The sequence below is a fragment of the Varroa jacobsoni genome, unplaced genomic scaffold (genome assembly GCF_002532875.2).
Source record: "Varroa jacobsoni isolate VJ856 unplaced genomic scaffold, vjacob_1.0 scaffold_968, whole genome shotgun sequence".
In the NCBI taxonomy this organism is placed as follows: Eukaryota; Metazoa; Arthropoda; class Arachnida; order Mesostigmata; family Varroidae; genus Varroa; species Varroa jacobsoni.
The window spans coordinates 169,567-190,838 of record NW_019213870.1 but is presented as its reverse complement, the minus strand read 5'-3'; the positions used below and the strand labels follow the sequence as shown (position 1 = coordinate 190,838).

The window sequence follows — 21,272 nt, the reverse complement described above, 5'->3', positions numbered from 1 at the left end:
ATGCTCAGTCGTCAGTTTTTTGTTTCTCGAAGGCCACAGTGCGACGGAAATTTATCGAAAATTGGTAAAAACATTTAAACAAGGAGGCCTTAAAAGAAAGCATATTACCTAAAAAATGGAGAAAATTCGACGTAAAAGAATGCATTGCCGCAATCGACGATGTTTTTCATAACAGCAGAGTTTGTAGTCTACGGGCTCTGTCACTCAGATCTGGCATTCCACATGTAACATAGTACATATGTGTGAAGACTCAAATACTCCCAACGCGGAATTTGAGTAAAAATGGGCCAATTGAAAATACGGATAGTGTATAGCACGTGCAATTTGTAAAACTACGATCAAGAGAAAATCATCCTGGAGCATGCTTATCGCCATAGACGAAACATGGCTCAATCTCTACTGTTAGGCGAAGGAATGATATCACATTAGATACAAATCAAGTTCGGTGGCCGCGTCCCGTAAGTTCGGACGTAAAGTGATAGTAGTAATTGCAAGGTTCATCAGGGGCATCTGCTTCTATGGAGTATTTGCCGAAAATATAACAATGAATGTAGGCCGCTATCTCAAATTCCTCAAGGGACTCATGGAGCGTTGACGCAGTGATCGGTAGCACGCAGTCTGCTTAGTCGATGACAGCTCTAGACTTCATCGCCATGGCTCAATTTTCCGGGTTGATGAAAGACATGTCCAATGTTGGCCTTAACCCGCTTGTTCTCTCACTATAGGTCCATGTGATTATAAAGGTTTACATGCCCTAAAAAGGGCAACTGGTGCGTAAATGCATCTGACTACTGACTCATTTCGAAAAGCTATAGATAAAGAAATTACATGTAAGAACAAATGCTAGGTATATGGCTGTTCAGAAGACATCAGAGCGTTGTGTGTAAGACATAAAAGAAAGTGCATCTAACATATGTATGCAACCAACCATGTCAAAAATTGTTCGACTTCAAAGTCCATCGGATTCGCTTGTGGCAGTCTAACATAATATACACACGTTTCTTTATTACTAAAAAACTGTTACGGAAAAAAAATGTACGTTGAAGTAATCTCCAGACGAAACTACCAACCCATGACAGGTACTAATCATGAGACAAAATCATCAAGACTCAACGCTTAAGGGCCTTTGGATTGGTAAACTGTTCGAAAGGTGTGAGGCATGCGTGCCGGTCTATATTAGCAAGCTGTTTTATATCATACCTTCCTTTATTTACACAAGTTGTTTTTCCTTTACATATTATTTACTTTTTGTATTGCGTTTTACTTGCCCAATGTTAACATCGCTTGCTGCAGAACGGAACTTCTATGTAGAGGTACAGATCAATTAACAACAAAACAGCATATTTTCAGTAACCTATAGTATAAGTATGGCTATATGTCTCCTGTAGGATTGCTGTTATCAGGTGTCCTGCTTCTTTTCGTGGTCTTATTCGTCCTAGCAACCGACTGATGAAGGCGAGCTGCAAGCGATCGTCTCCCCACAAATCACCAAAGGATCCAGTCACCACTGTGGAACCAGTGATACACGGCGCAGAGTGGAAAAATATAAAAAATTAAAAAAATATAGGACAGCTTAAAACACTAGAGTAAAAGCGTTGCGCAGGATTAGGCCGAGTGGCGACGAAACAAAGAGTTGATACATTGCGACTGATTCGACTGAAATAGGTTTAGCTATCTAAAAGGATGTATCGGTAGCATATACATCCATAAGAAACGACAACACAACGATGGACAATTGTTTACGATTCTATCTAAAGATAATGGGATACGTCCACAAGAAAAAAATTTGGCCTAATTATTGTACAGAAAGTTAGGTATAGTTAATTGATGTTCGGCACTACGGTAACGGAAGTGATGTGAAGAAATTTTGGAATGACTTGGAATAATAAGAAACATATAAGAACATGCTGATATTTTTAGCTAATGTAATCGATTGAATACAAAATATATTTAGGTTGATTGAAACAACATCAAACTGATACGAAGACGTGCGGTAGTAGGGGACGCGGAAGAATCGACCCAAGATTGTAGCCCAGGTAGAATTATTGCGTACAGAGTGACTAGGTGCACACGAATTACCATCTACCTATAGCTAACTATAAAACGGTACTTGCTATAGAGTGTGGCTCGTATATCGCTAGTCCGGTAAAACTATATCATTAAAACTACTGTCACTACGCCATTAAGAAAATGATTCAAGAAGAAAAACAACATTCATCGAGCTGAATAGACGTAGATAGTAACAGATTGTAAAGATTTTTGCACATCTGAGTTTTTTAGTGCAGTATTCTGTCTGTCTGTTGTTGTTTGTTGGCAGAAAGTCAGCTACGAATTCTGTCATTAGTTCGGATAGCAGTCTGCATGCGATCTCAGATGGCTTTTAATGGCGGTACAACAGAGTTAAGACGAAGCCAACACATACAACCGAGGAGCCTTTGTACTTCAAGCTAATATAGCTCGCAGCAACTGCTAATTACATATTCTGTTCCATATGGTATTGTATAAACAACGTTTGTCGATAAACATCCAAAGAAGGATTATTGAATATAACAGGGTTTCCATCACTAATTTCACACTATTACTTTGTAGTGTCTATAATCGGTGAAGCGAAAAACGTAATCGAACAGATCAGCCGAGAACTCTTCTCTCTTGCTTCTGTTAGCGCTAATATCAAAACCATAGCTAATAACAAAAACCAATAGAAAAACATGATCATTCATATAGCAGTTTTCCTGATGACATGTCTATCCTTTTCATTGAGCTAATTACACACGACTAACTGTATCTGTGCTTAGATCATCAACCCGGCCAAGCATCAGTGTTGAGGGGCGGATAAATCGTTACCTACTATAAATATTGCATGAACTATTTAAGGATGGTCTCGAATAGAAAAATGTATACGCTCACAAAGGTGCCGGAATCTTCGATGGGATTTGCGCCGCGTAGGGGATTCTCCGGACGGACATATGGATGAAGAAGCGGCTCCGCATAATAAACAGGCCAACCATATAAAATTCTTGTCAATTTAGGGATAGCAGACATAGATGCTATGTTTCCGTGATCGAATAAAGGTAATGTATGCTTTTGTGCTAAACTTGAGTATACGTGAGGTAGTTTTTCTTCGAAACATGGCTCAGACGCACGTCGCCTTGTGTTGGGGCCCAGCCGTTTCAAACACTGTTTAACCACAGTGGATAGTAGGTGGCCGGGGAAAAGTTAAACGAAGAGATGATAAAGCCAAGTGTTTACTAGAACTATATAGAGGTAGAGAGTGAAAATAGAAAGTGAATACTATCGTACAGCTAAATCTGACTAGTTCTTGTTTCGTTGTTGGTTCTAAAGCTGGAATACTGTATGATCATATAATAAGAGCAAACAAAAAATTCACAATCAATTGAGATAAGATGTGCGCAAATTCTGCCATAGCAGAATGTGGACTTGTGGTGATCTAGGTTCGGAACCGGATGCAGACACGCTTCGTTTGGTATTCCGAGCCAGCCGTTCAGATCAGTGCTTAATGGCAGTGTCGCACATCAAATTCGAACCGTTTAAACATTGTGATGTGAGAAACAAAGGGCTTTACATATTGGTAAAACGATTGAATGTAATGCAAAAAACAAAAGCTTTAAATAGTCGCATGTAAATACACAGGGTGGATAGTTCCCTTAGTATACAGATAATAGGAATAACATACTAGCTGCGAGCGTGTGAAGTGTGACTTACGGCGCAGCCTTAATCGAAAAAATGTGTGTCTATTTATATTGGTTTAGTGTGTAGCGATCATAATTTGCATTGTAGGGGTTTCTGTCATTTCGCTCTATCATTCGCATTTGTGGCTTCATCGCTACAATTGGTAGCAAAACGAAGGCAAACCATTGAGGTTGCCGGAGGGCTAGTTGGGAATTGAGGATGGAAGGATAAGGTCCTTAGAAGAATAGCGTTGTAACCAAGGCTACCATTTCTCAACTACTGAAGGGCAGTTTTGTTTTTGCGACTGTGTGGTAGCCCCTCCTGTAAACATATATATATATATATATAGACTCAAGGTGACCAATTACATTATCCCGAAAACTACGTTCTGATATTTTGATTCTAATTGAATTAATTAATGCAGGTTATTCCATGTAAGGCCCGAGCACGACTTTGAACGAACTCAGTCTGAGCTTCGGAAGTCTCTGCAAACCATTCTGCCTTCAAGATTACGATCGTATTTGACTACACACTCGTATAGATACTGGGGAGTTCCGGCGAAGGTGTTGTTACTAATTAAAATGACAATTACATTTAAAGGATATGCGCCTTTGGGCCAATACAGATTAAGCCTAGCAACAGACATTTCAAAAGCTTATCTGAACTAACGGGCATATGATTACTACATGGGCTCAACTAAATATTCCATCATTTCTATTAATTTTTTTAAAAATCACGACGGCAGCCTTTGTAGTGAAGACTGCGGTAAGCTATAAGTAAACATTCAGACCAACTACTCTATTAGGAACTTAAAATGTAGACGGTTAACATATATTGAAAGCCGCTGATCTAAGTAAATGTATCAACAACTATTATAGAAATAGTTGTAATACGTCTACATTTTAATATGCAATTGTTACCACGATTCGCTTGACGAGGAAAGATTTGGTCCTTGGTTCGTTCAAGGTGCAACTTTAATGCAAAGTTATTCATTCATAAATAAAACATTCATAAAATAAGCATTCATAAAAGATAAGTTAGTTTTTTTCTTCCTTGTTCAATAGACGTATGATGACGAGAAAGTCATTGTAAGTAAGTCATAGCTGTATAGTAGGTGTAACGCAGAAAACTGCGTTCGGAGTACGATCACGCTCAATTACATTAGAACTTATCCAAACGAAATTAACAAGAGCTTATTGAATAAAACATATTCGTCGTTTGCAGGCCTTGTCACAAGCAAAATGGCCTGCTAGAAGGTCTATGAGAATATGCACGGCCGACACCGCGCCAACACAAAAGTACATTGTTAGGGAGCACGATAATTATCATCGTACTTGTGTATTGCTCAGCTCTTGGTAACAACCTAGCTTAATACATACCCGATTAGAGTTAATGGCACCAAACAAATTGTAAAAACTTATTTTAACGAAGTTCTTAATCAGCGTCATTGACGATGTCACGTTACTAATTTACAAATGTAGTGAAAAAAAAATACTGGATAACCATTGTCGCGTATCAGTCCTCAAACCCTGTACGTTTCGTTTAAGGGCTGCTATTGATAATAGTTCCTATCGGTGGTTATTAGCATCGTATCTGTGTCGTTCATTTAAAAAAATTCCCTTTTCCAGGAAAATAGTCGTCGCCATTTTGCACAATTGCAGATGTGACCTAAATTTTGTTTGAAAGAGGCTTAATTTGCCATTTAGTCACGTTTGAGTCTTTATTATAGTTGCTTATATTTACATAACAGATAACACATGGATAAACCAGACAGACTAAATTTCGTTCAGTTTCTACAACACAAGAATATTTCATATATATATATATGTATGTGGCGACAGACACATTAGTACCGTAACAGATGTTGTTTATTTGAGACATACTCTATCCCTATATAGCGACAGCGATTGAAATAGCTAGGATGTCGGGTCATCGTTGTAACCTTGCGACCCCTACTCTGCTTGTTCGTACTTTCTCGTTGACTGTCGAGAACATGTCCGCTAATGCACGCGCACACTGTCAACATCTTCTGCAACCGTCGAATTAAGACTGTAACCTAGGGAGCGACTACTATTACAGTGAAAGGCATCACTAGAGCCCCGCTGCCTGGCCGACTAATTAGCCTTTTGTTTTCCACAGTCCTCTCGCTGTCCCGGCACAAATCCTAATTATTCGAACAACGCTTCGTCCTTATATAATGATAGCGTTATGAATCATATTGGACTTACCTAGACCTCTCGAAGAGATCATTTCTACCTGATTGTACAACAACGAAACATTTTCAAATAACAGCTGCAGTGTAATCCATTATCGCTATACCCCAACACCGGTTTCAACGGACTCATACAAACAATTAGAGTCTTCGGTAATCAATCGAGATCTGCGGTTCGGGTATAGGTAAGCCTAAGAATACTAACAGAAATTATTTGACAAGCGTGTACTTCCGTCATTTAGCCATCTCATTCACCTTGTGTAATTCGTTCAATGATAGTACGCCTCGTGTAGAGACTACACAGTGATCCTGCTTTAAACAATATATTTAGAAAACGAAAAACGTATCGCGGTAAACGAGTGAAAATTCAAATTATAACTTTTCATTCTACTAAGCGCGATCACGACGAGCTATATGGCCGTGTTTGCCAGTGACGTACGCTTCCTTCATGTTTTATAAAACTAGAAATGAGACGTGTTTTGATGAAGACAGATTGCCTCTGGACTTGGTGTAGCACTAAAGGAGATTATTTGATGTATAACAGTTAGGCCTAAATGATACATTTGTCTCTCATATGAACAAAGTAAAAAACTAGAGTACTATTATTCTTTATTGAGTGAAGCAATAGCGCAGTCCACTTGACTCCATACTGAGCCGGGATTGTAGGTAGATAAAATTGCACAGCATAATTATTAAAATAGAGGACTAGTATAAGTGAACGGCTAATTCTGCTTGCAATGTTCCACTTGTTATTGGAAAAGCTTATAATTTTCTATCTTATGTCACCATTCCGCGGTAAGGGAATGGCCTGCGGATCAGTGCGTGCATTGTGTATCGTGCAAAACGGTTCACCGTACAACTGTCACTATAGTTTTCCATTGACAAACCACTTGGAAGTCGGCTGTAACAGGTTGTTTCGTTCTTTTTTTGTGAACAGCTTTCTAATAGTATGCGCATGATCCGAACAGATGCGTGTGATAAGCCGATCGTTTTCAATAGCATTGATTGACTGATGTGACCTTTATAGTCGGTTATATTCGTAAGGTTTTAGCTGAAGTAATTCACGGAACAGTACCTGTTCGAGCGCCCATTTCCATAACCGCTTCCGTTCCGTCACTACTGCGCCAAGAAAGACCATGATCTTTCTTGCACTCGTCTCGGCCCCAGCTTTGCTATTTCATTTGTATTCGCGTTTCTCTATTATATATATGTACAAACAATTTACACAACTAGACACGTGTGGATTGGTTTACGTAGGCCTCTCCTAGCGTGTTGACTTATGATTTCAGTGAAGTTAGTATATATCCATTACGTCACTTTTTGGCGACAATAAAATAATACGCAAACTTCCAATTTTTCCTGTTTTGCCACGCGCATCTAGCATTTCCTACCGAACATTATAGCAATGTTCGGTTAGCACCGAGCACCTTCGCCCTATGGAATAGAAGCAAAAGGCTTTTACAAGCGTTCCAATCGAAGTAACCCAGATTTTTATTTTTCTAAGATGTTTAGCTAGCACGATAAACGCGCCGCAAATCTTCTGTTGATTAAGTATAATAAAACTATTAGATCAATAAAGGCGTGTTAAGATTCACTCGCACTCCACAGCCCGTCAAGTGAACCAGGGGCGAAATCGGAATTTTCCCACAGGATGCTCAAGAGCTCTTACGACGCCATATCTAGTAGCGTCACATTCGTATAGGAGTTCTCAGGGTATCAGTACTCTCTATATTATTCAAAATACATTCAAAGACTTGTAAATGGGGACACCCCGATCGTTTTTCCATTGTCGGCCATTATACGAATTTAAAGTATACATATATGTATATATGTTCGAAGTTTTCGAGGGCAGTTTGAGGACCTGCCCGCCAGTCCGCTGTACGTCAATTTCCGAAAAACGATCACTGGTACCATTTGATGAATTTAATTTTCACGTTAAATAGTTGGAGATTGTGTTAGATTCGCCTATGATGACCACGTCGTGCGCTCTTTGGTTTATTTGTATGCCAAATGCATACACTGTTAAGTGGCAGTGGATACTTCAATGACTGACAAATAAGTGATCACGCTAGTGCGCATAAATGACACAATAATAATAAAAAAGAAGATGGAATAACCTGCTAATCAAAAAGGAGAAATACGTTTTCTATTCGAGAAAGAAATGGTTAGCAGATTTTGTAACGGCTCGTATAAGTAATGCCTTTTTCTCCCACTTTGAATATACCTCAAAAGTGAGTGAGCTTTAGACCAGTACTAGGTTATTTGTATGCTTTTGAGCAATATTTTAGAGCCATCCTCAATGTTGGTTTATGGAAGCATAATATTTCAAAGATTTGTAGAGTTGCTATTTCTGATATGCGTGCCCTGATAGTCGCATTGAAAAAAATACCTAGATTTCTAATTTCTTCTTACTAATAGTATGCCACTTTAAAAATACCTATTTGTCCAGTAACAAATGACGTTAGTGGCCCTGCTCTCGTAAAGTTCTCATCTGCCTTCGTAAAGGGCTTTGGCCATCGCAAAGGCTTCAGTTTATACATCTTACAGTATATTATTTTCTTATCGTACCTTTGTCGATCGTATTCAGCATACGAAAAATGTAAACATGTACATCGATAATGAAGCTGTCTGCAAGTGTTATGAAAGAACGACCTGTAGAAATTAAAAACAACCTATGTCAATGTAAAATTGTTGAAACCATTCCACTTAAGTCGCACAAAAATACAATTGCGGATAGATTGGTAGCCTCCATGCACCGTCATAACTCTGACTTAAATCTTAAGAATTTAATTGTAGGCTTGCTGGCCCTTTGAAGAGGGAACCTCGAACACGATACCTTCGAATAATAAATGCCTTAAAAAAATAAATGAAAAATATGAACAAGTCGGGCGGTCCGTAAGGCTACACATTTAAACTTTTCGCACTTAACTACAAAAGCATGTATCAATTAGTACTTAATAATAATTTGTCAATCATTCTCCTTCTACAAGCCAATAGATCTCATCAGTTAGCTTTGTCATGACAACGTCTATGCATTGCCTATGTGGTCTCCCACTGTGGGCTGAGAGGAGAATTTTCGCGTGCATCAAGTGAACTAGTATCGTTATCAAAGGTCAGGTCATTCATGTTATCCATGCTTCTAGCTGACTTTGTAGTAATCATCGTCTCTTGTCTTCATTTGCGTATCGTTGCTTATATACTTTTTTAAATTGTCCACCGCTAACAGGTAGACGTCATTGAGTGAAATTGTCGTGGCCCAACCAAGTATTGGCGCTATCAAAAATCTCTGATGAATGCCATTTTAGTTAGGGGAGGAACGTTCTGGACCGCGGTTGAACCGACGGTCAGATCTGGGGTTGTCGTTTTTTGTGTCGAAAGTCACGAATTATTAAACACATCAGGGCTTAGTATACTTGCTTCCTACGGTATCTCAACTCGAGTGTGTATCAAAGCTTAGATCAGCATTAAGAATCGATTGCGTAGCTCAAGTGCGTTACAGTAAAGATACGTGAGTGAGGCCGGCCTATTATAGGCATTTGGCTTTCTCGATATCACTTGGTTTAGAGCTTAGTCTCCTCTCTAGCTCAGCGTAATTCAAAAGTTAGGCCTGATATTGTGGCTTGACGTCACGGATTTTGACGACGCGCATCGAAACGAATGGTCGCATAGTTAGAGACCAGGTGGTCGATCCTGAACATTATTTCTATAGATCCGGAACTTACTTGCAGTGCGAGACAGTATTAGCGGCACAGTAAAAGCGACCATCAAAGTACGATCCCTCATGTTCAAATGAATTTATATTGAAAGTCCTATTTGGCTGGCCTAAGGTTACTTGTGGGCGCAGACGTTATCATTCTAAAGGTTAGAGGCTGCATCAACATGGTTGGTTCCACCTGTGTTACTCGACTGTTTAATCGACGCCTCCCGTTGTAGCTGGTCAGAACGACCTGCTAGCAGAAAATAGGTGACCATTTCCCCCTGAAATAAACAGTTAGAACATTGAGCATTTTGTACGCGTATTATCACTATAGTATACACATACAACTGCAAATCGAAGCAGCTTGTTCTGCAGGTACTTTTACGAGATCCTTTAGGACACCGATAGTCGTAATTTTATGCTTAGAAATGCCGATGGACCAGAGATCCTACAGATGCCCTTAAGTGAATGTGGCTGCAGTAGTCAGGCATATCTAATACTCCATTTCGACCAGCACTCACCTTTCCTTTAACCTTGATTGGTCCTCGGCACTGCAGAGGATAACCGAGTGGCTCCAAGATTCGATATACCTCATGTGTCACCTGAAAGCCAGACATTGGCCACAACGAGATCAGTAATCTCGGTGCAGGCTGTTTATTTGCTTTTGTAGGATTCTATCATGTGTCCATAGTGTCTCGAACAAAAAAATAATGTGCCTCAGCGATTAGGTTGAGATTATACGAGATTCAACATTCTATAATATCTTTCATAGATACATGTGTAAATCATTCAATTGAGTGAAAGTATTTATCCAGCTAGTATTGAAAGCAGTTTATCGTGGAACTTCCGCTATTATGACGAGATGACGGCAATGCTGTGCTACGGCACTCGTGCAATTACAAGACCGCCCGGACAGAACAGTTTCGAGCTTACCCTCAACTGTCTCCTAACTGATAGGTCTTTTTTTCAACATGAAATCTGTCCCGCAAGAAAGCACAGGTTACGGCAACATTGATTGTAAGATTGAAATGGAAAGCGTATCACCAAGAGCTGCAAGCTAATTATGTGTGTCTTTTTCTTACCCTATTTTTATATTATTCTGATTATTATTAGATTATCTGTGTCGACCTGAAGCGTTACTATTTGAAAATCAGGTTTGTAATTCTCTCTATGTCAAGTGAAAACAATTCGAACATTATGATATATTACACTTCCCCTAGCGTGCTCTAAAGTAAAGTAAGTGAATTTGAATTTGATCAGTTTGTTTAGTTTTACCTGTATCTTATTTGGTTCCCCGGTTGAGTCCATTCGTGAAGCGACATTAACTGCGTTTCCCCAGATATCGTAATGGGGCTTCTTTGCTCCAATCACTCCCGCTACAACAGGTCCCACATTTAAACCCACCCTGAAACTCGGTAAACAAAATACAACGATTAAACGAGATCGTAGCAAAAGATTAACCTTATACAAATGAGAACACTGGTGCACTTCCCCAGCCACAATTCTCAGTTGTCGAAAATAGAACTCATGCCCTCGATCGTGCTTTGCTTGTGTTTTTATTTCTAAATTAGTTCGGTATCGGTAAAAATCATGTTGATTCAATTCTGCTAAATCGAAACATCGAACCAGATACTCTGTTTAACAAAGCCTCGAAGATACATCGTTCTCGGATCATGCGTATGCAGCTAATGTCATAAGCTTAGCTATTGTCACATATTTATACAAGGAGGCTTGCTCCCTACCTGATTTTAAAATGATTGAAAGAGTGTTCATTGACGTATTGAAGCTGCTTGCGTATTGCCAGAGCGTACTCAGCCAATGCTACGACATTCTCCTCAGTGGAGCACCTCTTACTGCTGTTGTTTGCCATAGATGATTTGTTCTGCGTGTCACCCGGCTGTTGGGTTTGCTCCCTTCCGTCTTGCTGCTGACCCGGTTCTTGCTGATGGGCCTTGTTGGCCTTTTCGCCATTGCTGCTGTTCGTAATGCTCTTTGATGGCAGGAGTCCAGCTGCGGCCATGTACGTGTAACCAGTAGTCTTAATCTTTTCAATACACGAAAAGCGATCCTCGGACAAAAGCTGAAATAAAAGCATCAAACCAGAAATCGATAAGTCAATTACGAGCTTGCGACCATAACAGCTCCCGGCCAGATTTAGCAAATTAGAGAGAGAGAGAGAGAGAGAAGCAAAAGTTTACAGCAATCAACATGTACTAAGAGCCACTTTCGGTGTCTTTACGATCACCTTTAACTAGTCTCTGTGGAAACACAAGGCGGCCAGGTGGAATCAAATCAATTCCTCAGTCTTTACCCACTCCTACACTTCGAGCTATATATATGTATTATATAGAGGAGACATTTTTTGACGGCTTTAAAAGTCATATGTATGTATATATATATATATATATATATGGCTTGCGGCCGCCAGTTTCGTAACAAATAGCTCTCTTCTCGTTTTACCACCCGGAGTTCGCTTCGGTGTTATTCTCGACGGTTTCTTTTCGAAATCCTGCTCCCGTTGGGACCTTGTTGTGTAGATGCATTCACATGCGTTCAATCTGCTGTTTCGTCGTTTGGCGCAGCGCTTTTAGAAGTCGCTTGAAATGGCGCAATGACACTAGCATAGTATCTTTGTGTGCTCGAACATAGCCCCTACGCTTCTTAGCCCCTGTTGTCAAAGCGGCTAGGGGCTGCCACGTAAGCCTGCCAAATCCTACCTGTCGGGCCTGCTTGTAGAAATAATTAGATGGATCGCATCTGCGTATACCGGCGGAGTTATTCCACGCGCGATCAGGAGACACGGCTGTAGTCTTGTTAAATTGAAACTTACCTCATCGAAATCAGCGATGATCTCGTTGAGTAATCGAAGACACTCGACACCCTCGTTATTGCCTTCGAGTTCGACATAGAACTCGCTAAAATTTGGAATGGATGCGAACATTACGGCAACATTATCCAGTTGTTCGTGGTAGAGATCCTGAGGGGAGCAAAAAGGATCATATGAGGGGTTGTTTGACAACAACAGATACAAGCGCTTTACGAGAATCTATATGAACAGAAACTGTCGATTGCATATAGCAATCTCTTCAATGTTAAAAAGGAATGTTGTTGCAGTTATGGATACTTTGCCCTTACGGCCACACCAGGGATCCGGAGGTGACCTAGAGAACGGAAAGTGTCGTGTAATATCAATTCAAGCTCACTGAGGCCTTGGTCAGGCGACAGAAACGAAGTGCATTTCATTAAACATCCTGTCATCACGATTACAGAATTAATTATTAATCAGTTGTCTCAATAACACAGAAATAGATAACCGCTAGGATTGGTGACGTTTAAATGGATTTGGTAGTAAAACTTAAGCGCGAAACGAAGCACAACTCTATTCGGGAGGGCAAATATGTCTCCCTATTGGTGCTCGTAAGCGGAATTGCCCAATGCAGACACCACTGCTTAAAAATATTGTATTATTTTTATTATAAATAGTTATTAACAGCGAAAAACGAACGAACCTCGTTAGAGTGATCGCTGGAAAGAAAGTACTCCGCAATGTGCACCGGTAAAATATTGGACAGCAGCTTTCGATTGTATGCCTGTAGGTCAGCCATCTCGTTCTTTTCCTGGATTGCTTGGAGCTTCCATAGGAAGTCCAGTCTGGTTCGACGAGGTCGTACAAGGTTTTTCGTTAATTCTCACGTGACTATTGAGTCTCGCGCTTGCACATACGAACTTCTCACAAGACTAATTCCAATATAGTATCAGTAAAATAAATGTCGCGTTGCAAATAAGGTAACATATATAATTGAAATATACTTCTTATTTCATAATATACGTAAAAGCGCATATAATGGCAGTTGCTGACATTGCCCCAGTTATTACTGGTCAAATTCTATATTGTGATGTGTACTCATGTTTACTACTAATGATTACCTACAGACAATGTAACACAACGGTGGGTTTACATCAGCAATGATAGATGCGTGAAACAACGATGACCATGCACTTAAATAAAAAAAAAAACAACTATGAAAAAACATCATGACACTAATCATTAGTCAAACATGAACAAGCGGTAATGAAGCCTACCTGGACGACGCCTCATTCTGAAACCCGTGTACCGTCAGAACGACGACGAATGTAACAAGGATAAACGCGGCGCAAACCTTAGCGAGCAGAGGGGCAAACTCGTGTTTCCCCAATAGCCAGAACTGTTATTGTGATTAGCAAAAATTACATTAAAATACGGCAAAAATCGTTAGTAAACTAAACTAGAACATTATTATTATCAAACCTCTTTCTAGGATAACTCACAATAACTAGCCACTGGCTTGTTTCAGGAAATTTTCTGCTGAATTAAAGTAAAAGATATATGACTCTTTTTTTTAACTGCAGAAATTATTTTTAAGCAGAAATCTAAATATGCGTTTCCAGCTCCGATAGATTTGATCTTTTCAAGATATTCGCACCTGATGCTCCCAGAGTGAGAAGGATAATCCGAGAAACGCCGCGACAATGCTGATGAACACAAAAAACTTTTGCACGGTCGAAAACACCAAGGTCGACGCGCAGGCCATCATTAGAAGTAGAGCACAAACCAATTGACGCTATACAGCAACAAAATTGAAGGCACAAAACTTAAACGTGAGAAAAATTGAATGCATCTAAAGGAAATCGATAAAGGTACGGGCATTGTACTAAATTCAAAGCGATTTTTCTTGTTGTTCTAATACAGATGGACCACTTACTATTCATATAATAGACTGTGCATAAGAACGCATCGTATGTAACCGTACAACATTTATAGTACTTTTATGGTACACGACGTAGACTACCATTCGATTACAAGCTTAATCCGATCTCGTGTAAACATTGATAGCTTAGTCCCGGACCAACCACAGAACGCTTGAGAGGTCAGTGAAGCTCAGACACTTCAACGGTCATTTGCAAGCGAAATCTTCACGCCCAGACATCGTGCTGTAGTTCAGAAGTTTATTTTCGGATGCTGTAGCTGTGCGTTAAACCAATTCTTTACCAAAAAAAAAAACCAAAAACCCTTCATCAGAGACTTCAACCGGTTATTTGACAAAAGACATCGGTGAGGCACACTATCTCTCCTTTGTTAACTTCTGTAGGTCGTACATTTTGGTAATCGACGTTGTTTTTAATAGGGAAAGCCTTTTAATAGGGAAATAGAATACTCGTTGCCTTGCGATCCATATTGATGGTATAGATAAGTTCTTCTATGACGCGAGAGGAACGCCTAGATCGATCAACATATGGTAGTTGGTAACACCCGAGTGTCGTCAGTAACGTTGCCTCTGTTGAACCATTTAACAGGGCTAACGGATAAATATTGGTATCAATGCATCTATAGTATTGCAGCAATAGTCAATTGCTAAAAAAATAGCTGCCCAGCGGACTATGGGCATTAGTGCTCGTTAGGGAGCATTGGCGCTGAGAGGATTCGGGCCATAGCAAGAACAACTTCAAGCGCCGACACTGTTACGTCTTGGTAATTATAGTACTTTCTATATAGCGTTTCTCAACAACGAGTACAACTGAATCAGAAAACACCTTGGCCGCTAACTTGTATGGTTCATTAAAAGATTAACTATTAGTCTTTTTTTAAGTTGTTGGCCGTTTGCTAGAATACATAATTAAATCGCATTGTCACCATAGGCCCTAACAGGGCGTATAAGCTTACATGCTTTCCTAATTAAGCTGGACAGTTTCCGGTCTGTACAAAACTATGGTAGATTATATTCGACTCTTACTCAGTTGTTCAATAGTTATTTTCGCTCTAGATTATGCCACTGGCATCTTACGGAGTCGAGCTTCAGTCTGATCGGTTTTGCCGCCTGTTGTCTCGGAGTCACTTGACCTGAGCGCAGACGCTAATAACCTGTATCATATGCACACCTCGTGCTTTCGGCACTATTGGAAACACCGAGGTATCTACACAGGCAGCTTCACCTGAAGTGAGTTCTGCATTCGACACGTATATTCATTGTCGACGGTTATTCAGCGCCTGCCAGCGAAACGTAGTAGGTTCATTGAGCACTAAACGTACCCGCGGGCCAGCTCTGCGTACATTAGGCCAGCTGCTGAGCTACCGAAAGCACTCGGGATGAGACGCATATATTACGTTATGCCGTAAGCCAGATTCGAATAGGTCTACCTTGTATCGCTAACCAGAAGGAATTGTGCCGTGAAGATATTAGTTTCGCATTGGCGACCAAAGCCGTCTTCGTAATGCCAAAACAGACTTCTCTAGTTCTCATTCTCGAGATTGCGTTGTTTCATTTGTGTGCTCAAGGCTTCATGCTAGCGTCGACCAGAAACGACCCAATGCTTTACAGATTGGGAGAAGGCTAAACGTGGTTCGATGTAGCATTTTATTGTAAAATTATGATGGCAAGGTAATAACTTAAAAGGAAGTAAATATGAAATAGCTTTAAACAATAATTGTAAAATATTAATTCAATATAAAGTCACAATTTTTTTTTCTTTTGCTATAAAAGACTGAGCCAACCCGTATCTCCCTTTACTCACATGGACATTTACATCAGGTCTAAAGGCATGAACAAAACAATACAATATTATTAAGCGAGTGCGAAACGATCGTGATGCATGCCGCTGTGAATCCGCTTTTCTATGCTAAATGACTGTAATAACGGCACAGTTCACTCTAACTATATGCAAATAAATATCAGTGCTCTATAGTACTGCCAAGAACAAAGTTCCTTCTTACTAAACTTTATCACACCGCTGATAGCTGAACTTCTTTGGAATATTCTGCTTAAGGATTCGTGAATCCGCTAAGCGCCCCCATGAATGCCATACAGTGAAAAGGTTCTCCTAGATGCACTCATTTCCACCGCATTAGTAAATACTTCATTTAATAATCACTCGGAAAGCTTCAACGCTTTGTCTATACGAAGCCGTTCCGATATATACAATACCGTTTCATCAAAATCGGACACTTCCGTAAAACGGCTGACGGTGCATGTCTGTTTATGCCGTGTGTCCACTCTGCATTTAGCTTCCTTCTAGAAACGTTTTAAAGCGTTCTCATGCCCCGAATATATCAATATTCTTACAATCAATTAGAGGAGCAAACAAAGCTGAATTGTACTGTATATGACTTTCTCAAGCGGAACATGTATACTAAATCGGGACAAGTTGTGTGGTACGCAACTTCTATAATTTATAAAAAATAGCGTAATTATTTAACTGTGAACTTGCGAACATCGTAACAGGACCACCAATATTTATAGAGTTTGATACACTCCTTTCAAAGAATGGTTATTTCAATCAGCTGTCGTGTTGCCCTTCGTCGCTTTCACCTAGCATACGTAATTAAAACAGGAAGACACATGTGGGCCACTGTTGTCGAGCAAACAGAGTCGTTTCGTTGACTATATTTTACTCTGCTATTTCTACCTTATTTGCGATAGCTTCCGTTATCTCCTCACGCCCAAAATACTTTGCGATTAAGGCAGCAATGGTTAAGGTAATAAGGCGAGCCTGACAGAGACCCCATCCGGCGTAGTAAAAGCCGAAGTGACGCTCGGACCCTACGCGGCTCGCCGTCTCGTAGATTTCCTTCCCAGCAACAACAGACAACAGCAAAGTAAAATAACTGCAACCGTTTCAGTCTCCACGGTCAAAAAGAACTTTGGACCTCCTAAATGTGAGACGCGCTGGGGAAACGGCAAAGGCATTTTGGGCTCCGATTTACAGCCTAGCTAACAGACTCCTAAACTGTTTTCAAAATTGGTCAACCAGCCGTGACAGGGAGTTCTGCCCGGGCGCATATGTTTATTGCTACACACCTGGGATTCTCAGAAAAAGAACCCACTGAATACAAACCAAACGACGCGCTGTGGAAAAGATTTATGAAATGAGAAAGCGAAGCGAATAAGCGTACGTATAGGTAGCGTAAAGCCAATAGCGGATGCTGTATTTACGAACGCAGAGAGAAAACTGTTACCTCTAAAAATCAGACGTCCGGGTCACGAGTATGAATAATTTCCTTTCCTATTTAATTTCAGTTTTCTCTATCATAAATGTTGTAACGCGTACTGGTGGTTAATTAGCTATTTCTATTTCTGGCGGAGGTTTTGACCAAATTAACTTGTCGGTTTTTAATGAGAGACTTTTTAAAGAGGCTTTTTTTAAATATCTATCTATTCATACTACGAAAGTAATAGCTGTTGAATTGAAATGGGTAAACAAATAGCAACGCACCTCGGGAATATTGACGTTATAAATAGGCGTGCACACCTCAGCATCCTGAACTTGGTCAAGCAGATCGAGGTTCTCTATCGTAGTTGATCCGTTATTTGTTTTTCCTAAAAAATATTTTCACTGGTTACGTACACATACTACGAGTTTTACGTCCGGTACTGCCTTAATTGGGGCTTACTTCGGGCGGCTAGCTACTCCCAGCTTGAAACAAAGTGCGGTTCCGAATACATATTGTTTCAGTGCTCATACATTGGTCTGTAAGAGTTTTTAGCCTATAGTTAATACACTCTATATACCCAACAATCGTTCGATGAAGGATGAACACTCACGCTGCTGGGCGCTAAGAGCATCCGAAAGGGGCTCTCCGTCGATATTTAAATTAACGTCGAGAGGGCAATAGACAAATTGTGGGTTAATTTCAGGGCTCGCCTGAAATAGGCAGAAAATACCAAGGAGAAAATTTGAGCATTATAAATGTCTACTTACATTTAGCGGTAAGCTGTTGCGTCGAACCGATATTAAGCATTGTAAAAAAAGCGGGAAAAAAACCTGAAAAAATTATCAATGTATGCAATCAAAACGAATTCTTCCTCCTACCATCAATGCGAAGTTGCATATATAAAGTATGGCGAAGGCGACAGCACATACAACTTGGCCATTGCGACGCTTTACCTCCAGGGCACGTAAAAACGTGATAGTCCAACGATTCATTGACGTCGCGCTCGTTGGAGACTGATGCGACCTCTACAGAAGCAATGTAAAACATAAATATGCGATAGATCGGTTAATTTCAGATCATTGTAATAAGCTTTTTTCACTTGTGTTTATTTTTTTACGACGAACTTAATTAGTAAGCATTGCGTTTTGCTGCGGACATATTGACGCTGGGAGCTTCCAACAATGCATTCCCCTCAATGATCTCTTTTCTGTTGTTTTTTTTTGTAGCTAGCAAGTTGTACCGTGAAGCCAAACAACAGTTTCGCAGAGTCTTTATTTGTTGATTTAATCGAAAGACACGTTTATCTACATATTTTACACATGTGCACCATTTCCCTTCGATAACCTGAAATTCTTCCTAGGAAAAAATGAACAACGCTAGCACAGAATCGTTTTAAGGCCATAGAAAAGTATACTAGTAAACGGGCAGCTTTCGCGTAATATATGTTGGGGTCGCATAAATATTTCGGCCTCTTTTAATTTTCTTTATATTCGTGCAAATGCATTTATAAGGGCGACGTACCATAAGTTGTAGTGCAGCGGCCGTGATCATGATCATAAGGATTGCTATCGAAGTGAATACACCTGCTGATTTCCACGCTGACCTACAGAGGAAATACAGAAAAAAAATACAGGAGAAAAGCGAAGGTTTTTTTCTTTTATATTTGTAAACATCTCTTTAAACAATATTCTTACGACATATTTATTTTTCATTCATTAACCCAGATGATAGGCTTAGCTACGGCTAAGACAAAGGCACTGCACGGAACTGTTTTTGGAGAAATCAAGTAAGCTTGGACCAGTGACGGATAAACATGCTGTTCTAGCAATTTTTTATTAATGAGTGTAAACCTTGAAGTTAGGAGGCTTTTTCTAACTCCACACTCATGTTATAACATGAATGAAGTGTAAATTGTGTTTTTATTGTCTCAACACTTATAACACTAACATATCGAAAAGCAGAGCCTGCGCGATAAAGTTCACCACCAGACAAATTTGCGATGATGTGAGGTATACCGCAAGCATAGGTTCATCTTGCTTCGAGAACTTACTCTCCAGTTTCCCGTCTAGAAATTCTAGTGTCACCTGCAAATAGATTAAAAAAGCTCAAAGATTATTAAATCAAAGAAAAAAATGAACGATTTAAACAATATCTAATATTCTAAAGACCAATACATTTTACTTACTAATCTATTATTTTTAGTACTAAGCTTTTGTTTGGTTAAGTCAATGAAAGATGGGGATTCGATATGACAAATTTTATAAATGTCGACCAACACTGTTTACTAGAAATAAAAATAGAAATCTTTAAACACCTTATTGCAGTGCTCTGTCCTCAATTGTTCAATACTATGTGCCTCGATTGCTCTGCTGAGGTAATCATTAACCTCATCATGTGAGTTTTTCTTTAACGCTTCAAATCCACTACCGGTCTTCTTCCACGATCGATTATGAAATTTATCGCGACCAGTTTGATTAGCCATGCCTATATAGGAAGATATCAAAACGCGAAAAGAACAAGGATTAGTGAGAACTTCATGAAGATATTTTCTTTATTTCTAAAATGGAACTTGTACCCCCAATAATGGTCGACTCCAAGCGCCACCAGCGGCCTTTTTAATAGGTACCGTATTTGGCACAGACTGCTCTAGGGACCAACTGAGTACTTGGAAAACGTTTGAAGAACCAATAGCATTGGGAAACAGTATAATAAGCAGATATAATAAGGCATGGATCTCTTCACAGTACCAATTTCATCATTTTCATCTGAGACAAATCCGATTAGAGAATTTTCTCTACTTAAAATGTTTAGTCGGAACGCCAATAATTACGTACAGATACTACACGCGCCCATCCACAACTGCGAGTGCTTAAGTAGCGATGCTTTAACAGTATCTGATACACTTGGTGATGCACGCAGTTTTCTGCAGAAACAATGATGACATATGCAACTTTGTCAAACAGTCTTAAATCAGTGTTATATATAATACATTGAGACATTACCCATCATGCGAATCTCCTTCGAAACTGAATGTAAGAGTCCGCTCTGGTGCTGATCTCCGCTTTGTGCAAGCCGTTTAGCGTCGTCTGCCACAATGAGAAATGTTTGAATATTGTTGTCGCGTAAATAATTATGTCGTGACCCGCCATCGCCGTCCTCCACTTCGTAATCATCTCCAAGACACATAAAGGTTTCTTGAGTGATGTGTACTCTCCTGTATAGAAGAAATGAAAATATATGGTTTCCTAAAGTAAAGGAACCTATTTTATTGCCTTCCATCATATTCCCCATTCAGATTATTCGGCAAGATGAAAAAGCCGTGGTCAGTATTAGCCCGAACCTCCTCTTCTCGCTATTACTGAGCTAAATATGTCTAAAGAACAGACGAGGTAAATTTAAGTACACACAAATTGTTCGCAAGTTAGCAACTTATCAGAGAAAGTCTTCTCGTCACAGCTAGATATTTGTCAGAGGTTTTGTGCATGGCGGCATTTTCTCTTGAACCTTCTTTTGATTACAGTGTTACTCTTAGGTCATGATTGGTAGTACAGCAAACAAATGTAAGTCAAGTTAGTATCATGATCGTAGTACCTGTTACAAGGCGCTCAAGAAGCTAAAGTTTACAATACTCGACCGAACGCGAGCAGTATTAACTTAGGCGGTAAGGATACTAATCTATACAGCTTCCAATAATGAGATAGCCTTTT

The 21,272-nt window shown here is 39.8% G+C and overlaps 1 protein-coding gene across 1 annotated transcript in view; it reads right to left on the bottom strand.

The window, feature by feature from the left end:
- Positions 1 to 5,384: 5,384 nt before the first annotated feature.
- Positions 5,385 to 21,272, bottom strand: part of LOC111265391 (adenylate cyclase type 6) — a 58,664-nt gene continuing 42,776 nt past the window's right edge. The window contains exons 11-25 of the mRNA XM_022842012.2: positions 20,568 to 20,779; positions 19,880 to 20,049; positions 19,513 to 19,649; positions 19,087 to 19,168; positions 18,444 to 18,590; positions 18,176 to 18,275; positions 17,847 to 17,950; positions 14,063 to 14,200; positions 13,683 to 13,804; positions 13,109 to 13,250; positions 12,430 to 12,576; positions 11,342 to 11,679; positions 10,875 to 11,004; positions 10,121 to 10,201; positions 5,385 to 9,880 (exon numbers count right to left, since the gene is read on the bottom strand). Of these exons, the coding sequence (XP_022697747.1) occupies positions 9,758 to 9,880; positions 10,121 to 10,201; positions 10,875 to 11,004; positions 11,342 to 11,679; positions 12,430 to 12,576; positions 13,109 to 13,250; positions 13,683 to 13,804; positions 14,063 to 14,200; positions 17,847 to 17,950; positions 18,176 to 18,275; positions 18,444 to 18,590; positions 19,087 to 19,168; positions 19,513 to 19,649; positions 19,880 to 20,049; positions 20,568 to 20,779 (2,173 nt within the window). The 3' untranslated portion in view covers positions 5,385 to 9,757. The remainder of the gene's footprint in view (positions 9,881 to 10,120; positions 10,202 to 10,874; positions 11,005 to 11,341; positions 11,680 to 12,429; positions 12,577 to 13,108; positions 13,251 to 13,682; positions 13,805 to 14,062; positions 14,201 to 17,846; positions 17,951 to 18,175; positions 18,276 to 18,443; positions 18,591 to 19,086; positions 19,169 to 19,512; positions 19,650 to 19,879; positions 20,050 to 20,567; positions 20,780 to 21,272) is intronic.